At 37.2% G+C, this 19,132-nt stretch overlaps 2 protein-coding genes across 7 annotated transcripts in view; both read left to right on the forward strand.

Annotated features, from left to right (window-relative positions):
- Positions 1 to 298: 298 nt before the first annotated feature.
- On the forward strand, positions 299 to 8,031 carry nkain1 (sodium/potassium transporting ATPase interacting 1; the record flags this gene model as incomplete). 3 transcript variants are annotated; one of them, XM_084130800.1, is made up of 8 exons in its annotated part: positions 299 to 437; positions 646 to 950; positions 2,892 to 3,029; positions 3,169 to 3,249; positions 4,238 to 4,435; positions 4,535 to 4,595; positions 4,686 to 4,767; positions 7,228 to 8,031. In XM_084130800.1, exons 2-8 carry the CDS (start codon positions 897 to 899, stop codon positions 7,235 to 7,237), a joined length of 624 nt encoding a protein of 207 aa, XP_083986926.1. In that variant the 5' UTR covers positions 299 to 437; positions 646 to 896. The 3 variants fall into 3 exon arrangements, with proteins under 3 accessions (XP_083986926.1, XP_083986928.1, XP_083986927.1); XM_084130801.1 differs by lacking the exons at positions 299 to 437; positions 646 to 950 and adding an exon at positions 2,666 to 2,810; XM_084130802.1 differs by lacking the exons at positions 299 to 437; positions 7,228 to 8,031 and having other exon boundaries at positions 759 to 950; positions 4,686 to 4,771.
- A 2,069-nt stretch (positions 8,032 to 10,100) lies between these two features.
- The window catches only part of pum1 (pumilio RNA-binding family member 1), a 34,430-nt gene continuing 25,398 nt past the window's right edge, over positions 10,101 to 19,132 (forward strand). For 3 of the 4 annotated variants that reach the window (XM_084130688.1, XM_084130689.1, XM_084130691.1), the window contains exon 1: positions 10,103 to 10,208. The gene's annotated coding sequence lies outside the window, so the exon portion shown is untranslated. Of the gene's footprint in view, positions 10,209 to 19,132 lie in introns of all 4 variants that reach the window. The other variant, XM_084130690.1, reaches the window with a different exon arrangement.

Raw genomic sequence — 19,132 nt, forward strand, 5'->3', positions numbered from 1 at the left:
TATATATATGTGTGTCACGTGTGTATGCATATGTACTGTATTTTATATATGACTAAGTCTGTGTGTACCAAAACTGTAGTGTATATAGCGCATGTGTACACCTTGCATACTTTGACGTAAAATTAGTTTAAATATAGAAATGTTTCCACTTTGTAATCAGAGCGTCCGCATCCGCATGATGGTTTTCTTTGTGCTCTGCCTCAGTGAACGCCTCATGTCGTGCCAAGCGCGCGGCGAGCGTCTCTGTGCGGTTGCGCGAGCGGGTTGCAGTCAGACTCGCACGAGGGTGTCTGATTTCCACCCACAAACCCTCACCCTCCTCCCGGTGCCGATGTTGACAAAGAGCCGGAGCAGGAGGATGGTCTCTTAAACTACAGCGCCAGTCTGAGACCCCCGACGGTACATCGGCTCGGAAAAAACGAATACCGGACCTCACGGTAAGTCACAAAGGCTCGCTTTGTGCTCGCTCCGGATTTCATTTGCGTTATTTTCTTACCTCGCGCCCTTACACCCCCCCGCTCGCGCTCCGTCTGATGCTTATCATATGATGCTCATTTCTGCCAGTTAAACGCGCTCACTGACTCTTCCTCTGTTCTTTGTGCTATTTTGGGGCTGTCTGCGCCTGGTACCCGGTGCGGAATGAAGGTGTGGCAGATCCGCTAAGATTGGGATCCTGTAGGACGCTTCGGTCAGGACAATTCCGCGGAGGAGGTCCGGTATGACCGGCAGACACCAGAAAGCATCGACGCACCGAAGCATGCACGCGGCCCGGTGGACTTCTTGATGTTTTGAACGGTGATCGTGAAGCAAGACCCTGAAGCGCGCTGGACCTCACCGGGGACTCCGCTTTCTCCCGACGCCTCGCGGGGCCCAAGCCGTGCCTCAAGCGCGAGAGCATGGGTCCGTGCGACGGGAGGTGCACGCTGGTGGTCATCTGCTGCCTGCAGCTGGTAAGACTGTGTTGTTGATCATCAATTCATGTCTAGTCTTACCTGAAAAGATATTGTGTGTGTGTGTGTGTGTGTGTGAGAGAGAGAGAGAGAGAGCGCAGGGTGTCCACTGGCCTCAGGTTGTGATTTGGAAGAGGTGAAGCCAAGGGACAAGATGCCCTGGTTCCCTTTTCAGTCGAGTCACCTGTTAAAACTTTGCTCTATACTTCATGCCCTTGCTTCAAACTTCATGCCCCAGATATGTATGCATATGCATGATTTGTTTGTGTAACAGATGAGGATGAGGGTCTCCTGAGGAAAGGGCTCTTCTCTCATAGGGCTGTGGGCCGGGGCTCCTGGCAGTTTCCATGGAAACAGCGGCAGCACAGAGCTTTGGGATTGCTCCTATGTGTGTGGAGACTATTTTTTATTTACCAATTGGCTTTAGTGGGTTTAATGGTCCACTGCAACCTGTACTGCTGATTCTTTGTTAAAGAGTAAGTTCACCCAAAAATGAAAATTATCCCATAGTTTACGTACCCTCAAGCTGTCCTAGGTGTATATGACATTCTTCTTTCAGCAGTCGGAGTAATCTTAAAAAATATCCTGGCTCTTCCAAGCTTTATAATGGCAGTGAATGGAGGACGAGATTTTGAAGCTCAAAAAAGCGCATCCATCCATCATGAAAGTGCTCCACACGGCTCCAGGGATTAATAAAGCAAAGCAATGCATTATTGTGAGAAAAATATCCATATTTATAACTTTATAAACTATAATCACTGGCTTCCGTTATCTGCTGTACGTTAGTCTAGTTCTCGTGTTAGAGTGACCTTTGACCTGATGTATGATGTAGGAGTAGCGTTAGCTTAGGTGAGAGTAGACGCTTCAAACAAATAGGGCAAAAAACTCAAGCTCCTCCCACATTTCTCTTTACAAATTCTCCTTTCAGACTTCTAATTCATGATGGGTGTTTTGTTTCGATCAATCCTCTGCGCTTCGGGTCAGAGGTCAATCTTCCGCCAGAACTCGACTTGCGTACGGAAGCCAGTGATTATAGTTTATAAAGTTATAAATATGGATATTTTTCTCACTCTTTAATTAACCCCTGGAGCCGTATGGATTACTGTTATGATTGATGGATGCACTTTTTTGGGCTTCAAAATCTAAGGTACCATTCACTCCTATTATAAAGCTTGGAAGAGCCAGGATATATTTTTATATATAACTCTAACTGTGTTTGGCTGAAAGAAGAAAGTCATATACAACTAGGATGGGTTGAAGGTGAGTACATTATGGGATAATTTACATTTTTAGGTGAACTAACTCTTCAATAGTTAGGTTTTTTAGGCTTTTCTCGCCGAATATTCTTTATAAAAATCTGAGTATTCTAATTGTTATTAGAACTAAACTAATTAAAGTGCACAGCAAACATGGACCAGACACAGCTTGGGAGTTAAACTAACCCACCACCAGCCTCACTCCATCATCAAATTAACCAAAATATTTAATAAACGCATATGCGAGGTGGCAGAGGACATGCAGTACTTTGTCAATGATGGACGTTCCAGTGTACGAGAATCGTCTGAGTTTATTGGCGCAGATTCCCGTGGCTGATGATCCTTCTTCGAAGAATTTTCCGTGGTTAATGTGCACTAGGCCGTTTCTTGGATGAATGCTGCGCACGTCGATCTCTGCCAAGAACAGTCGCCAGCAATACCAGATTTTGTGTACCATTTTCCTGCCAATGCAACTTGGGAGTCTGCAGCACAAGCTTGTTTTGCCAGTCTCATATTTGCCTAAATAAACCCAGGATAGCTCATTTTGAAGTCTGCAATGATGTGGGACAAGAGTCGACAGCTATACGTGACATTATCTGTATTGGTACAAGCTTTTTGTGCACACGTATCCAATGCATAAAAGTTGAGTGATTGTGCATGTAATCTGTTCTTGGTTTGTTCACAGGTCGCTGCATTACAGAGGCAGGTGTTTGACTTTTTGGGATATCAGTGGGCTCCCATCCTGGCCAATTTCCTCCACATTGTGGCCGTCATTTTGGGAGTATTTGGAACGGTGCAAATCCGCTCCAGATATCTAATACTGGTAGGCATAAGCATAATCATGGACAAACAAATGTCAGATGTCAGAATTCACAAATGAAAATGGTGTCTTTTTGAACACTACATGTCTCATATGTGTTCATTAATATATTTGTGTTGTGTGTGTGTGTGCACATTTTCAGTATGCTGTATGGCTTGTGCTCTGGGTTGGCTGGAACTCTTTCATCATCTGTTTTTACCTGGAAGTTGGCTACCTGTCACAGGTAGGTGGATTTACTTCATTGGTCCACAAGTCATTGTTAGTCATTGTGTAAATACGCCAAAGAGTCTTGATGTTTGATATCATGCATGGTTATGCTTTAATCTTAAAAGTCAACATGAAATGCCTTATTTTTCTTCTGTATTCTCAAGTGAAACTAAGAGCATTTTATTTAATTTTATTAATTGAGAATCATTTTGATTATGAAAAGTGGACATCCGATAAAATTGGGACATTTTAACTCTTTCCTCGCCATTGATGGAATTTTCCTGCTTTCTGTGTTTTCGCTGCTATATGATAGGATCTGAGAAAAACGAGAATCTCTGGATCAAAACACAGGCAAAAAAGCAATAAAAGCTTTGCTAATGCACGTTGTAGTCTTAGAATAAAAATATGATTTTCTCAGCTTGTTCAAAATGTTGCTTTTTTTATTAAACACCCACATTCAAGTGTTGATAAAAAAAAAGAATGCATAGAAAAAAGCTAGAATATTTTGTTTTGTGTGAAAGCAGAGGCTCTGCTCTTTCTTTTGATATATTGCATCGCATGCTCAGATATTCATGCAACAAAATATTCTGGGGGCTATGTAAGTTTTGTGAAAATTATTAAAAATGCTGGTGGGGAAAGAGTCAATAGATTATGAAGACAAACATTTTTCTTTGGAACAGGATTATTATCATTAACTAAAACTGAATTGAACTAAAAACATTTTTTTAGTGATAATAATGCTTAAATAAAATAAAAATATTAATAGAAAAACTTCTAAATGTTTCCTTGGCAATAAACTGAAATAAGTGTGTAAGTTAAATATAAAGTTATTAATTGGACTGAAAATTAAAAACGGAATAAAATGGAAAAGCACATAACAAAATTACTAAAATTGAAACTAAAATTACCATGAAAACTAAAAATGTTAATAAAACTGATATAAAACTTGTAAACAGAGTAGGAGTTGAGTTAATGATTTTTTTTCTGTTTGTGTTCTTCTTCAGGACAAGGATTTTCTAATGACATTTAACACATCGCTTCATCGTTCCTGGTGGATGGAGAACGGGCCTGGTTGCTTAGTTACTCCAGTGCCTGACTCACCATTGGCTCCTCAGGATCATCATGTGATCACTGTCAGTGGCTGCCTACTGGATTACCAGTACATAGAGGTGGTCAGCTCAGCCTTGCAAGTGTTTCTTGCAGTGAGTGCTTCCGGTTGATCTCCTTTCTTTACATGTACAAAAGTACATGCACATGAATGTTTGGCCTGTTCACATAATTTTTTGGGCTCTGTGTTTCAGCTCTTTGGATTCGTTTATGCCTGCTATGTCAGTCGAGTCTTCCTGGATGATGAGGACAGCTGTAAGTGTTCTGTATTTGGAAATCTGCTGTTAGAAACTGAATTCCAATGATATTGAAGTGTTTAAGTTTGGATGACTGTCTCTGTTGCAGTTGATTTCATTGGTGGATTGGACTCTTATAGTTACCAGCCTCCACAAAAGAGTTCTCACTTACAGCTGCAGCCTCTCTATACGTAAGTGCTCATTCAATTAGGCATTCTTTACTAAAAATGTTACTCTTTCAAAATGTAGTCTCTATACATTTATATAGTTTGTGATGGGACTATGTTTAATTGTATTTATTAAATTTTTCTACACCGAATAACAAGTGCACAAATAAAAAACCCACTTGCAACAAGATAAAATGTTGCAACAAGATGGCCGCATCCGAAATGACATGCTTCCCTACTATGTAGTAGGCGAGTATGAGTAGTACTCATAAAAGAGTTGTCAAAAAGTACCCAGATGACCAACTACTTCCAGTGAGATTCTGAAGTGAGCATATGATGGACACTTTACTATCCCGTGAGGCCTCGGGAGAGGATTTATGAATGGCAGTGAAGCAACGCAACTGACGCCATAGGTCACATGACAATGACAAAGTACAGATTTCATTTATACTTCCCATATTCATACTATATGGAACATATTTTTTTAGCTGTTGTGAAGTAATTATTCAAAATAAGTATCTACTCAAGAGAGTATGCGATTTCAGACGCAGGCATCGCATAATAGAACAATGAGCATTTCAAAAAGTAGTGTGCCACGTTGTTGTTTGTCCAGGTGGTGTCCAGTAAATTTATATATTTTATCATTATATATTTTATAATAAATATTTAAAATGTTCAATTAATTAATTTATCAATTTACTCATTTATAATGTTCAATTGTTATTTATTTATTTATTGTTATTTTGCATTTTGATGTTATTTTTTTTTTTTTTTTAATAGTGTAATAGTACTATATGTAAGGGATAATGTAGAGCGAGGCGGTTGTTATAGCGAATACAACCCCGACAGGCTTATTCAAGACCCCGACGCGAAGCGGATCCCGTTTATTACATGGTTACCTACCAAATAAATCAATAATTTAACACAAAATATTGATTTAAAAAGGAGTTTATTGATTTTAAAAAAATAGTCCGTATCGTGTCTACGGTTAGAATCCTGCGTCCATAGCAACGCTCTGTTTTCCATGGCAACGGTGTGTTATACTTAGCAGCGTCTGATATCAAGAAATAACACACCACATTCTACATTAGAATTCAACCAAGCCATGTAATAAAATACTATATAGTAGGCATAAAACAGTATGTGACAAAAGAAGTATGTCCGAATTCACAGTACTCATAAAAGAGTTGTCAAAAAGTACCCGGATGACCCACTACTTCCAGTGAGATTCTGAAGTGTGCATACTGTTAGGGGTTAACAGTTTAGGACCCATGGACCAGATGTTTGAAAAGAAGACCCGGAGTCAGAATTATAAAAAATTGAAGAAAAGTTTTACTGAAGATAGTTTGCAGTTTCATCAGCAGAAGTCAGCTTCAGGACTCACACAGGAGTTCGTAGGCCGCCCCGCTTACAGTTACAAAGATCACAGCAGTTATACCATTTCCAAGGTCTAAGCTACGTCATTACTTACAGGCTGAATGATTCTCATTGGCCAAGAAATTGATAAACATAGTAATTTTCCACACATATACAGATAGACAGAAGCATATCTCCATAGATTATGCCGCTGACACTCGGACCCTGAAGTTAGGCACGTCGTGACCTTCCAGGTCGCAAATTTGGGTTGCTGGGTGCCAGCATGTCTCGAACAACAACTCAGTCAATCTCCAATAATGCCAGTGGTTCCTTAACCTGTAAGCAAGAAGACTAACACACACACCGACACACATCTTTTCCAAGGTTGGATTTGGCCAGGCTCTATCTATAAACAGGAGTCTCGTCTCAAAACATCAAGATAACAAGTTCTTTCTCTCAGGATAGGACACTTTAGTCTAAATGGAAACTATAGGATTTAACTGACAAATGGTCCCTTAAACTATAGACTTCAATGACCCCTATGTGTTTTAACATGTTGAAGACCTTTCTCAAACACAAAACCAGTCCCTATTTCATTTCTGGAAGCAATGGACAAGTAATGTAAATAGTAAATAGGCAAGCAATGTTAATACATTCAAATATCAAATACTGACATTAAAGAATGCATGAAAATAACATTTCAGTAATCACACTGGTAACTTCTATAACAAAGTAAAATCTCCAGAGAAGTCATCCAACTCATGTGATATTTAGAAGAAAAAAAATATTGATTAATACCTTGATTATAATCACTTCTTACAAATACATTGAAGCAGCAGTGGATTCCAATCCACCCCCTTCAATACGATGGACACTTTACTATCCCATAAGGCCACAGGAGAGGATTTGTGAAGGACAGTGACGCTGGCAGATCACATGATAATGACAACGTGGCGAACGTAGTACATCCAAATGACATTAATACTATATAGAACGCGCAGTTTTAGTGGTTGCAGAGTACTATGATTTCGAGTATGTGATTTCGGACGCAGCCTATTGGTTTAGAAACTTCACTTTGTAAATGTATGTTTTTTATATTTATATATATATTTATTTATTTATATCTAGGACTGGTTAGAAACCAGAAGAAAGCCCCACCTTTCAGAGGAAAACAACTGCTTATCTCTGAGAGATGAAGTCCTCTGCATTGTGGGAAATGTTCTACCAACTTCAACATGTGTGTCTCTCAAACTTTGTCTCCCTCTATTGGAGAAATATATAGTGCCACACCAGCCAGAGTCACAGAGAGAGAACAAGCATATGGACAGGACCACAAGAAGATGCTGACACAAGCATTATTAAATCAGACTTGAAGACAGGAATCGATCTTCTGTGTGTGCGTGCGTGTGTGTTCATATGTGCACAAGCACATAGGCCTTTGTATATGTTTGTGTATTCACAAGGTGGCCGACCTTTGACCCAGGTAATCTCTGAGCACACGCCGGAGCTGCCCGCTCAGCTCTTTCTGGTGTGTGTGCGTGATTGTTTATACTCTGATATAAGACACTATAATGTACTGTGTTAGATGAATGTTTTAGGTTGGGTAGATGTGTATTTGAGGAATGCTGTAGGACTTTGTGCATGTAAAACTCACGACAGAGGAGTTGTGGCCCTCATACGTCTCTGCGTGCATGAATGTGCGTTTCTGATTGTGTCGATGTACACGGATAACACGTTTTGATATGTACTTATGCACCGGACGCATAATGTGACTAGCCATAAATGTTTATTTGAACACAAGCTTAGAATGAATGTATGTTAATGTACAATACTTGTTTCAGGAAGGCTGTGTTTGTGTGAGCGAGTGTGTGCGTGAGGGACACACCTGAAGGGTGGGACAGTTGTTCAGCTTAATAAACTCTTTCTAGATTATTCTTTGTCTTGTCTTGCTCCACAGAGGGTTCGTGTGAAATAAAACACTGTTTTTGATGGATGAGGATATGAGCTCGGTCTCGTTTTCACGGGGCTAAGTGTGTAAAACTGTTGCTCCCTAGAGAGAGCTGTGAGGCAGATGTTTAGACAATGACCAGACCTGTTTTATCTCATTACACATCGCTCACAGCCAATGTCTTTCTGCCATTTACACAAAGGTGCTCACATTTCAGACATGCCTGTTATTTTTTAATGACACATGCAACATGCATCTTTTCTAGTACCGCATGTTTTTGCAACCATGTTTGTAGAGAGAAAGGAAACATTTAATAATTCCACACGGTAAAATTTATTTCTGACCAAATTTACTTTTAAGGCAAGACACTTGAGGAAAAACTAGTGTGTTTTTTTCAGTTTTTTTTAGATTTTGGGCTATTTTGCTTTCATAACCATGACTGTAATGGAAAAGAATGCACATTTAAGTGTTTATTTTATTATACTTTATCTATTTGCATCTGTAGATTTCAATTACAACACATATAAGGCTGTAAAAACCAAGAATGAGAACAAAAAGAAGAATTTTGAACCTCACGGCTTTATCCAATGTTCAGATTTCTGTTCTTAACGTGAGCCAGTTAGTGCATATTTAATTAGATATTGCATATTTAAACATGACATTTCATACAAAAGAGATTAATCAACTGGGGAAGTATATTTGTGATATCTATTTCTTACATTTTTTACCCTATTGACCAGCTGCTACTCTGAAAGATTATAATAAAAGAAGGACGATCCCTAAAATCATGTAAAACACCATAATACACATACAACTAAACCATTTGATGCATTTTATTTTTTAAAGGGTCTATTATTAATGCATTATTAACATTGTGTTATTAAGGTATTGAGTTATACTTTATTTATAAGGTGTCTTTGTTACACTGTAAGTATACATTTAAGTATATTATATTGAGTAATATAAGTAAATACATGTACTTACTATAGGATTAGTAATTAATAGTTATTACCATAGTAACTACATGTAACATGTAATGATACTGTAAAATAAAGTGTTACCCAATTATAATGTACATAAACATGTCAGATTTTGAATAGTTTCATTCACTTGAATGCATTTTATAAGAGTACATAATGACTTTTGCAACTGTGTTTGTAGTGAAAAAGAAAACATTTATTAATCCCACCTGTAAAATTTGTGACTAAATCTACTGCCACTCTGAAAGATGATTCAATCCATCTATTATTAATGAATAATTAAAATTGTATTTTAAAGATACTGAGATTATAAACATGTAAACATGTCAGTGGTCACATTTTGAACAGGTGATGCTTTATTCACATTACAAAACTGTATATTTCTCAGTATTATTACATTAAATAATAAAAAACTTATTTTGTGCATTACTATATTAATTCTGATAACTATTAATGATGATATAATAAATCTCTGTAAAAAACGTTGCAGCCTTAATTTTTTAAGTACAATCAACTTGGATGTTTAAGTCATTTCAACTTAAATTACATTAAACTGACTTTAAAAAATGAGTTGAAACTTGAAAAACTTACAAAAAAATTGTATTTTGAATTTTAAAACTTATTTTGATGAGTTAAAAGCAATGTAAAAATATATGTTGTCATAACTTATTGATCATGTAACTTTTTACAGTGACCTGCATTGTATTACCTTTTATTTTATTTTATAAAATTGCCACAATTGCCTGATAGAAAAAATATATATAATTTATTTAGCATTTTCTACTGAGGTATGATTTATTATTGGGCTACAATACATATACAAACAAATTGGATATGTCTTGCCCCAAACAACAGATACACAGCCAAAAGATGAATACATTTCTGCTCTTATAATAGGCACAAAAAATAAACCCCGTAGCAATTTCACTTTCAAAAGCCCCTGTTCCTGTCAGTGTGTCACATTATGAGCGCCTGTAAATCTGTATATTGTTGTATGTGTCTCGAGCACAACAAAGGACGACACTCCCCTCTTGGCGCAATGAACCGCACGCGCTCCTTCTCATGCTACCCATGATGCCCCGCGCGCGTCTGCTTGGATCGAGCCGCCATGTTGTCGGTGTGAAAGCTGGGAGCTGCTGCGAACCGGGGCTGAAATCCGTCACCATCCGCATCCTCCACCTGTGAGTATCCCTCTGTTCTGAAACCGTATTTCCCTCCTGAACCGTTTTAGCTCACCTCGCGTTTATATTTGGGAGTTATGATGCGTAACGAGTGATTTCGAGGGCTTTATTATAAGGCAGTGGCTCCCCCTCCTCTCCCCGGGGTTTCCTCTAGCTAGTGCTCTTCCTGTCCAGACGGCCCGGGCCTTTTGTTAACGGGAAGAGAACCTGTGGAATAGCGGCTTACAGACTATCAGGTACCGGTTCGTGCGTTTTACATACCCGCTTGTGTCTGTTTTATATCGGAAACCGGCTATGTTTGACCGTTTAGGCCGTGTAACAGTCATTATAACGTTTGATCAAAGCCTTGCCAGACAGTTCCGCCCCTCACCGATTCCCATGTCGCGAATTAATGTGACAACTCCGATAAACGCCTCTGCTTCACGACTGTCTGAAGTCACCGGGTTCGTGTACCCCGTTATTGACCGTATATGCTGTTCCTCCTCCTCTTGAGGGTTAATGTGCGGTTCTTTTGTTACCTGTGTGTGTTATCATGATGCAAACGCACGCTTTGGTCATCATGGGTAACGAGTTACGGTATCTCTGCCCACTTCCGGGAGGTGAACATGCAGCCGCTCAGGAGCTCTGGTTTCCGGGTGTCTGTGGAGCTCGGGCCATGTAATGGCGAAACCGATCAGGCTGTAAAGTGCATGTAATCTATGAGGACAATGGCTGTCTCAACTTTGGGTATCATATGCGTCACGTCGAGGTAGGCAGCTCAATAGCTTATATGTCGGTGCAACAGTGCCCTTTTCTTTACCCGTGATTCTTAAAAAAAAAAAAAAAAAAAAGTATTTAAGAGTTATAAGCCATGGACCAAACCAACCAGCTACAAGGTGAATATTATAACATATTATCATATGTATCATAACATTACAAACGTTTATTTGAAGCATAATATTCGAGCTAAAGAGATATTTTTGTGGGATTTGCTTGTTTCAGTTTTTTTGATCGCTGGAGATTCATTGGTAATAGATTCTGGCTGATAAACATGATTGTTTAAAAAAAAAAAAAAAAAAGTTGAGGAAATGCATGCTGAATGCAGGCTTCAACAAAACACCCTCGTAGCTCACAGTAGGTCTGTGCTTAACCGATTAGAAGTTATTGTTAAAAATCAATTCCACTATTTAGAAAATAAATGTGTTTTTTTAACTTATGGAATCTAACTATTGCACTTTAGTGTCAGAGCAAGTTAGTGTTCGGCTTAATTGAGAGACATATAAGGGTCATGCTGTGAAGGGGAGTTCGGGTTTGATCGGGGGATTTCTGTATCACTCATAGTGGGATTTTTTATCTCTTTTCCACAAGTCACAAGTGTTGAATGTGTTTTTCCATAATATGCAGGTGTTGTGAAGCCTAGGTCAGAGATTCTCTACAGGTTTTGCTTGAAGACCCAGATTTTTCCTTGGATAACCGAATATAACCCATATTTAATGAAGTCGGATTCACGTTTTCTTTTACCTAGCATGGTTTTGTTTTGAGGATGAGGGCATGTCACGTAATCTGTCCATGTAGGTGTATGTCTCATTTGTCATAGTTTCTGCAAAGCAAGTGTTTCATGAAGCTGTTCTGTAGAGCTACACAATATATAGAAATTATCAAAATATGTATATATCGCGGTATGCATATCGCAATAACTGTGGGTCATGAACAAAAGACAAAGAGAAAATCACTCACTAGCTTTAATAGGAATCAGTATTTAATTCACTCAGTGAAAACTAAGCAGTGTTTTATTTTTACATTTGATTATTCAGTTTCTGTTGTTAAGTAACCCTAATGTAGGGAAACCTGAACCCCCTGATGTTAAAATAACACTTCTTATGTTACAGTAAAACACTGCTGTTCACTTTCAGAAGTTGTAGGGATGTTTTCTTGTCACAAAAAGAATGTGAAATTTCGAATAAATTTTTAAAATCGTTTATTTTACACACTTTAAGCATTATCGTATCGAATATCGCATTATTTAAAGGGATAGTTCACCCAAAAATGATATTTAAGCCATGATTTACTCACCCTCAAGCCGTTCGAGATGCGTATGTCAATCTTTTTTCAGACGAACACATTTTCAGTTATTTTAGAAAATGTCTTCGATCTTTCAGTGGTTATAATGTGAAGCAATGGGGTCCAGCTGTTTCAAGTCGCAAATTGTGCATGCATCCTTCACAAAAATAATCCATCCGGCTCCAGGGGGATAAACGAAGGCCTTCTGAGGGAAATCCGTGCGGTTTTGTCGTAAAAATATACATATTTAAAACTTTATAAACGAAAATAACTGGCTTCCGGTGGCGGTCGGCGCGCGTTCATGGAGATGGATGCATGCGTATGACGTAGGACGTAGCGTAGGAAGCGTTGTGACGTAGAACGAGCGTGACAGCGCAGCCAGAGAGCAGAGCAAAACAAAACTCTACGCTCGTTCTACGTCACGACGCTTCCTACGCTACGTCCTACGTCATACGCATGCATCCATCTCCATGAACGCGCGCCGACCGCCACCGGAAGCCAGTTATTTTCGTTTATAAAGTTTTAAATATGTATATTTTTACGACAAAACCGCACGGATTTCCCTCAGAAGACCTTCGTTTATCCCCCTGGAGCCGGATGAATTATTTTTGTGAAGGATGCATGCACATTTTGCGACTTGAAGCAGCTGGACCCCATTGCTTCACATTATAACCACTGAAAGATCTAAGACATTTTCTAAAATAACTGAAAATGTGTTCGTCTGAAAAAAGATTGACATGCGCATCTCAAACGGCTTGAGGGTGAGTAAATCATGGCTTAAATATAATTTTTGGGCGAATTATCTCTTTGAGTTATCGCATTTTTCTTCAATATCGTGCAGCCCTACTGTTCAGTCTGTGGTGGTTTACCCTTATAGTCTTCAAACTTATTTGACCTGGTTTTGACCTTTTATGTGACCTTTAGCATTTAAAAGAGGTGTGGGGTGAATTTTGTTCTGATGAAGGAGTGCTGTGCACACACAGTTATCTCAGTCTTTTTAAACAGTGTGTTGCTTTACGCTGTGTACTATCTTGATGTGAAGCTCAGGGCATTACTTCATCAATGTGTACAGGATTACACCTAATGGGGATCTTGTGCAGCTGTATAATCTTGCTGCGTTGCAACTTCCAAGGGACACATTTAAACAGAAAATAGGCCTATATGGTAACTGGTAAAGAGCAAAAAGAGGGATTTAAATTGTGTGTTGAGTGGACATTGCCTGTTATTTAGTATCTTTGAAATTAGGGCTGTCACTGATGATTATTTTGACGATTAATTGAGTAGTCAGGTGAAATTTTTGTAGTAATAAAAATAGACTTTTGTGAACAATAACCCTTAATGACTTAAAATACATGGGTATAATAACAATGAGGCAATAATTGGTTTAAATAAAGTATCAAAAGCAAGTAATAGTATTGTTTTATTGAACAACACTGTTAAAATGCACAATGTAAACGTAATCAACTTGTGTGCATTACGTATTAAAACAAACACAAGGGCGCTAATGTCCTGGTGATTGCTGTTGTTACACTTTACAGCATGATCAAATCCTTGTTAAATATTGGCCAAATATTTAATTCAAATGTCCATTAATGTTTAATATTTGGCCACTTCTTTACGATAGAAATGCTAGAACATGTGGACATCAAAACATGCAAACTCAGAGAACTTTTGAAATCGTGATCAACAGCAGTTTGGATATTTAGAAACATTGATGTGTTCTCCTGTGTTGGCTTAGGTTTATAAATGATTAAGCAACCCGAACTCGCAGCGTATGCAGAGATGGAGTTTGTTAAGTGAGCTGCTGAGACGCCCATGCGTGTAAATGATAACAGTGCAACACATAGCGTGAAACACAAAGCGAATCAGACTTTATGTTCCCGAACCCGAACAAACAGCACATGCAGAGAGTGAGTTCGTGTGGAGCAGCATTTACTGTGAAATAATGACACTTAAATAATTATTTATTTAAGTGAATCGCAGACTTTGTGATTTCACAATAGCACTATGCTATAATATGCTAAATTGTTTTAATATATCGTGCAGCTTTTGAAAACGCTCTAATAATGCGGTTGATGGATTCTTGTCCGTGGAATGCGGCACTTCTGGTATTTTGCAGGTTAATTAAACGGTCAAATTGCAAACGAGGATTTTTTTTTTTAATCAAGTACTCAAATTTAATTGAGGAATCGTGACAGCCCTAGTTGAAATACTATTTTTTTTAATTAATATTTAGATTTTTTATTTATTTATATAAGCTAAAGTTTTAGTAATGTTGTCATTTTTATTAGTTTTTGCATAGTTTTTTTTTATTTTTATTTTAGTTTCTTTAGTACATGAAGTTAAACTTAAAGTATGGTTAATAAAAAATGGTTTTAGATTGAGTTATCTATTACAACCCTACCTAGCCTATATCTTACAGTAAGAGGCCTATTTCTTCTCTTATTTCTTTGAGCCTTTTGTCCCATCACATGATCTTCTAGCCCGTTGGTGCTCCAGCTTCCTAAACCTCTGGTACTAATGGGACTAACGACAAATCTGTGGTCCTTTCAAACAGTTGTCAGGGTTTCATGACACAGTGTCTTTAAAATGTTTGTGGTTTATTCTTGATCCATTTCATCGGTTTGGAATTGGTTTTCACATTGTGTTGTCTCGGTATGCTTTCACTGGCAGTGCAATAACTTTCATTAGTGTATTAAATGCATCACATAGTCTAAATATCTTGACACTCTGCATCCAAGTTCTTCTGCTTGCCTCCTACCCGTAATTAAACCCGGTTTCCTTTAATGCTAAACTATGTGTGTTAGTATGAAAGCTCCAGTGCCTGGTGAATATTTCAGCTGAGTGTGACAGTCCGCTAACAAAGTTATGAAAGGTGGTTATGAAATAAACTTAGTACCTATTTGGAGAGACTATTATTTCCAGTAGGATCTAGCCTATGTGACATAATTGAGTCTTAGTGCTGCCAACACATCTGGCACCATTTTGGGGTGAGATTACACCAATGCATCAGGATTTTGCAGTTGGGATTAATTTGATGTTTGTGGTGGCCTATATCTACATATCTCTCTTTAAAAGATCGGTTCAGTTTTAGAAGTGAAAGCAAGAGCAAAACTCTTGTGGTCTCTTTTTTTTAGGTGTTGCTGAAACCAAAAATGCTCTTGTTCATTTTTTTAGGCTATTTATAGCAATATTATTTATTGAACGTAACGGTTTATATTTCGATTTTATGTTGTAGTTAATTTCACCAAAAACATTTAGGTAAATGTAATAATTTTTACATTTTACATACCAGTACAGAAGTTAAGACACATGTTCTTATAGCTATATCCACATGAGACATGATTGCACATTTAATTCTGTTAAAGTGTTTCTGTTTGTTAATAAGCAGAAATACAGAAATTTAAATCATATTATTGATGGCTGACATATCAGCATGTAAATGAAAACAGGATACTGTAATTTCCTTGCAAGCAGAAATAAGGAGAAAACAAGTGTAACTGTGTCACAAGAGGAACTTTTTTTTCCTCCTTGTTATTGCACATCTTTTGGCTTGAGGTGCTGTGGTAGGAATGTTTTGCAGAGAACCCTGTTATCCACGATAAATGGCTGTTATATGCCGATTCAGGAGTGAGTAGGGATTCAAAATAATTGCTGTTTTAGATCAACCTTTTGTCCCGATTTGTCCCGAAGTGGCGCATGGCCCAAATGTTACGGAAAAACATTTGGATAATTAAGTGTACAGTACCAGTCAAAAGTTTGGAAACATTACTATTTTTAATGTTTTTGAAAGAAGTCTCTTATGCTCATCAAGCCTGCAGTTAAAAAACAAAACAAAAAACAGTAATATTATGAAATATTATTACAATTTAAAATAATGGTTCTCTTTTTTAATACACTTTAAAATGTCATTTATTTTTGTGATGCAAAGCTGAATTTTCATCAGCAAGTACTCCAGTCTTTGGTGTCTTATGATCCTTCAGAAATCATTCTAATATGCTGATTTATGATCAATGTTGGAAACAGTTGTGCTGCTTAATATTTTTTTTATAACCTGAGATACTTTTTTCAGGATTATTTGATGAATAAAAAGTTAAAAAGAACTGTATTTATTTAGAATAGAAATCTTTTGTAACAATATACACTACCGTTCAAAAGTTTGGGAACAATAACTTTTCTTCTTTAATTCAACAATGATGCGTTAAATTGATAAAAGGTGATGGTAACGATTTATATTGTTAGAAATGTTTTTATTTTGAATAAATGCTGTTTTTATGAATAAATGCTGTTAACGTTTTACTCATCAATGAATCCTGAAAAAAGTATTCCAAAAAAATATATTAAACAGCACAACTGTTTCCATCATTGATAATAACTGAGTATCAAATCATCATATTAGAATGATTTCTGAAGGATCATAAGACACCAAAGACTGGAGTACTTGCTGATGAAAATTCAGCTTTGCATCACAAAAATAAATTACATTTTAAAATATATTAAAAAAGAGAACCATTATTTTAAATTGTAATAATATTTCATAATATTACTGTTTTTTTGCTTGTTTTTTTGTTTTTTGTTTTTAACTGCAGGCTTGATGAGCATAAGAGACTTCTTTCAAAAACATTAAAAATAGTAATGTTTCCAAACTTTTGACTGGTACTGTATATTTTCTTTGCCGTGTATGAATTATAAATGCTACTGTTTTAAAGTAAAATAAAAATAATTTGCTAACTTTCTGGCCAGCTCACTCAACAAAAGAAAATTGAATCAGTCACAGAGGCAATAATCACCTTCATTGCTTATATAAAATTTTGCCGTATTTTAGGGCTGCTCGATTATGAAAAAATCATAATCATGATTATTTTGGTCAGTATTGAAATCACGATTATGTAACACGATTATTTCACATGACTTTGGGAACGTGTTGCATTTATTAAAAAGACACCTTTCAACAATTCTTAAAAAATTTAAATTTGAACATTGATTGTACTTTTTGAACTATTAAAATAAATAATATAACAGATAATACTTCAATGAGTATTTTAATGATTCCCGCAGGTCTACCACTTATAATGCGGGAAATTCCCCCACAAACATTGATTCACTTTAGCATGTAGATTGTATGAGTAGCCTAAATTAATCCACACAGATTATAAAATCAAATCAATCATTTTAAAACTTTCTCCAAGACACAATTTCATAAACCGCGTGAGTGTTCAGCGGTGCTGCATCTTCTCTCTCCCCGTCTCTCAAAATGGGTTGGACAAGGCAAGCGTCGAAACTACACTCTCGCGTTTAGGAGTCGGGACATGACGGAGTTGTCACTTGCACAATCGGGCCAGCATTGCATCGTAACTAAAGTTGATTATTTTCACTTCTTTACGTCTTATCAGTTTAAACATTCAAGCTGAGAGAGTTTATGGCTTCGGGAGGGGCGGATGTGCGCGTGTCATTCAGAACACAAGACAAAATTAGAGCGTTCTTTCAAAACAGAACATGGCAAAATAATCGTTTTTACTCGATTGTACTATTTTGGTGATCGTTGGGAGCCAAAATCGAAATCGAAATTCAATTAATTGCACAGCCCTACCGTATTTCAATAGGGTTGAATTCACTGACCCAAGTTCACTGTGTTATTAATGGCACAGTATGTAAGTTTCGCGCTAGAGGTCGCTTTTTCAAAACAATAACTAAGGCGTAGCTTGATGAAGCCTTGAATGAGCGTGGAATCATGGGAGTTGTCGTCTTCACTGATCGGAAAGCCATTTGATGGGACTCGTGTTCGTGGGTGAGCTGATGTATTAAAGTTTTATTAACGTTACTGTGCTAAGGTGAAACTGAGAGCCCGGGAGATTTTACGTTGCTGTTTTTATTATGCTTATGCCGCAGTCGCCCACTGCCGCTCCTTTCACGTTGTTTATGCATATTTTATGATTAAAGTTACGATTAATGTTGTTTAACGTCCACCTCCTTCGTCCCTGAACTTGAACTTTGTGTATACTTATGTTTATTCACTTAAATTCACATTATTTTATTTCATTCTAATGAAATGGCCACAAATGCTGAATTACTACTCATACAGGTCACTTTATTTGACGAATTTATCTGTCTCTGAGACAAGAAAATGACTAACCGTGTTGAGGTATATAACAATGATTTGTTTTCTGTCGATAAAAGTATCCAAACAGTTGCTCTCCTGTATAAAAAAAACCCCCTGCATAGTATATTAAAGTGTCTTTGGTGTTTCCCTGGTCTCTACGAAAGTAAAACTGGAAATCAACGGTAGTGCGGATATAACATCATTGACAGGCGACCCAATGATACGGGCTGTTACACTGGTTAAAATAGCTGATTTCTCTGGATTTAAGCGTTGGAAAGTTTTGGGATAGTGTAAGTAAGTACACAAGTCAACAAAATATATAACATTGTTCTTGAGGTTTTGATATATTGTAATTAGGGATGCAAATTGTCGATTAATTCATTAATCATTAATTGATTGACCGTATCGATCGATTAACGATTAACTGATAAGCGGCTGTTTTCCTGAGAATGTAAATTTCTCACTGAATCAATAGTGTCTTTAACATAAAAAGCTAAATATTGCTTATAGGCTACCGAATAAAAATGCATGTTATATTGCTCAATTGATGTTTTATTGTAACAGTTGGGATACGGTACAGATAATGGCATTCATGTAGTTTAACAAAATAAATAATCTACAGAAAATTAAAATACATAAAAAATAATTGTGCACTGGCTCACCTGTTGCATGTGAAACATTAAGCAACATAAAATACATTTTAAATAAAAATCTACATGGGTAGGCTTAGCCTACAATATTAAGCCTACATATAATAATCTATCTGGTAAACTACTTGAATGAA

The sequence above is a fragment of the Abramis brama genome (assembly GCF_963993115.1).
Source record: "Abramis brama genome assembly, chromosome: 12".
In the NCBI taxonomy this organism is placed as follows: domain Eukaryota; kingdom Metazoa; phylum Chordata; class Actinopteri; order Cypriniformes; family Leuciscidae; genus Abramis; species Abramis brama.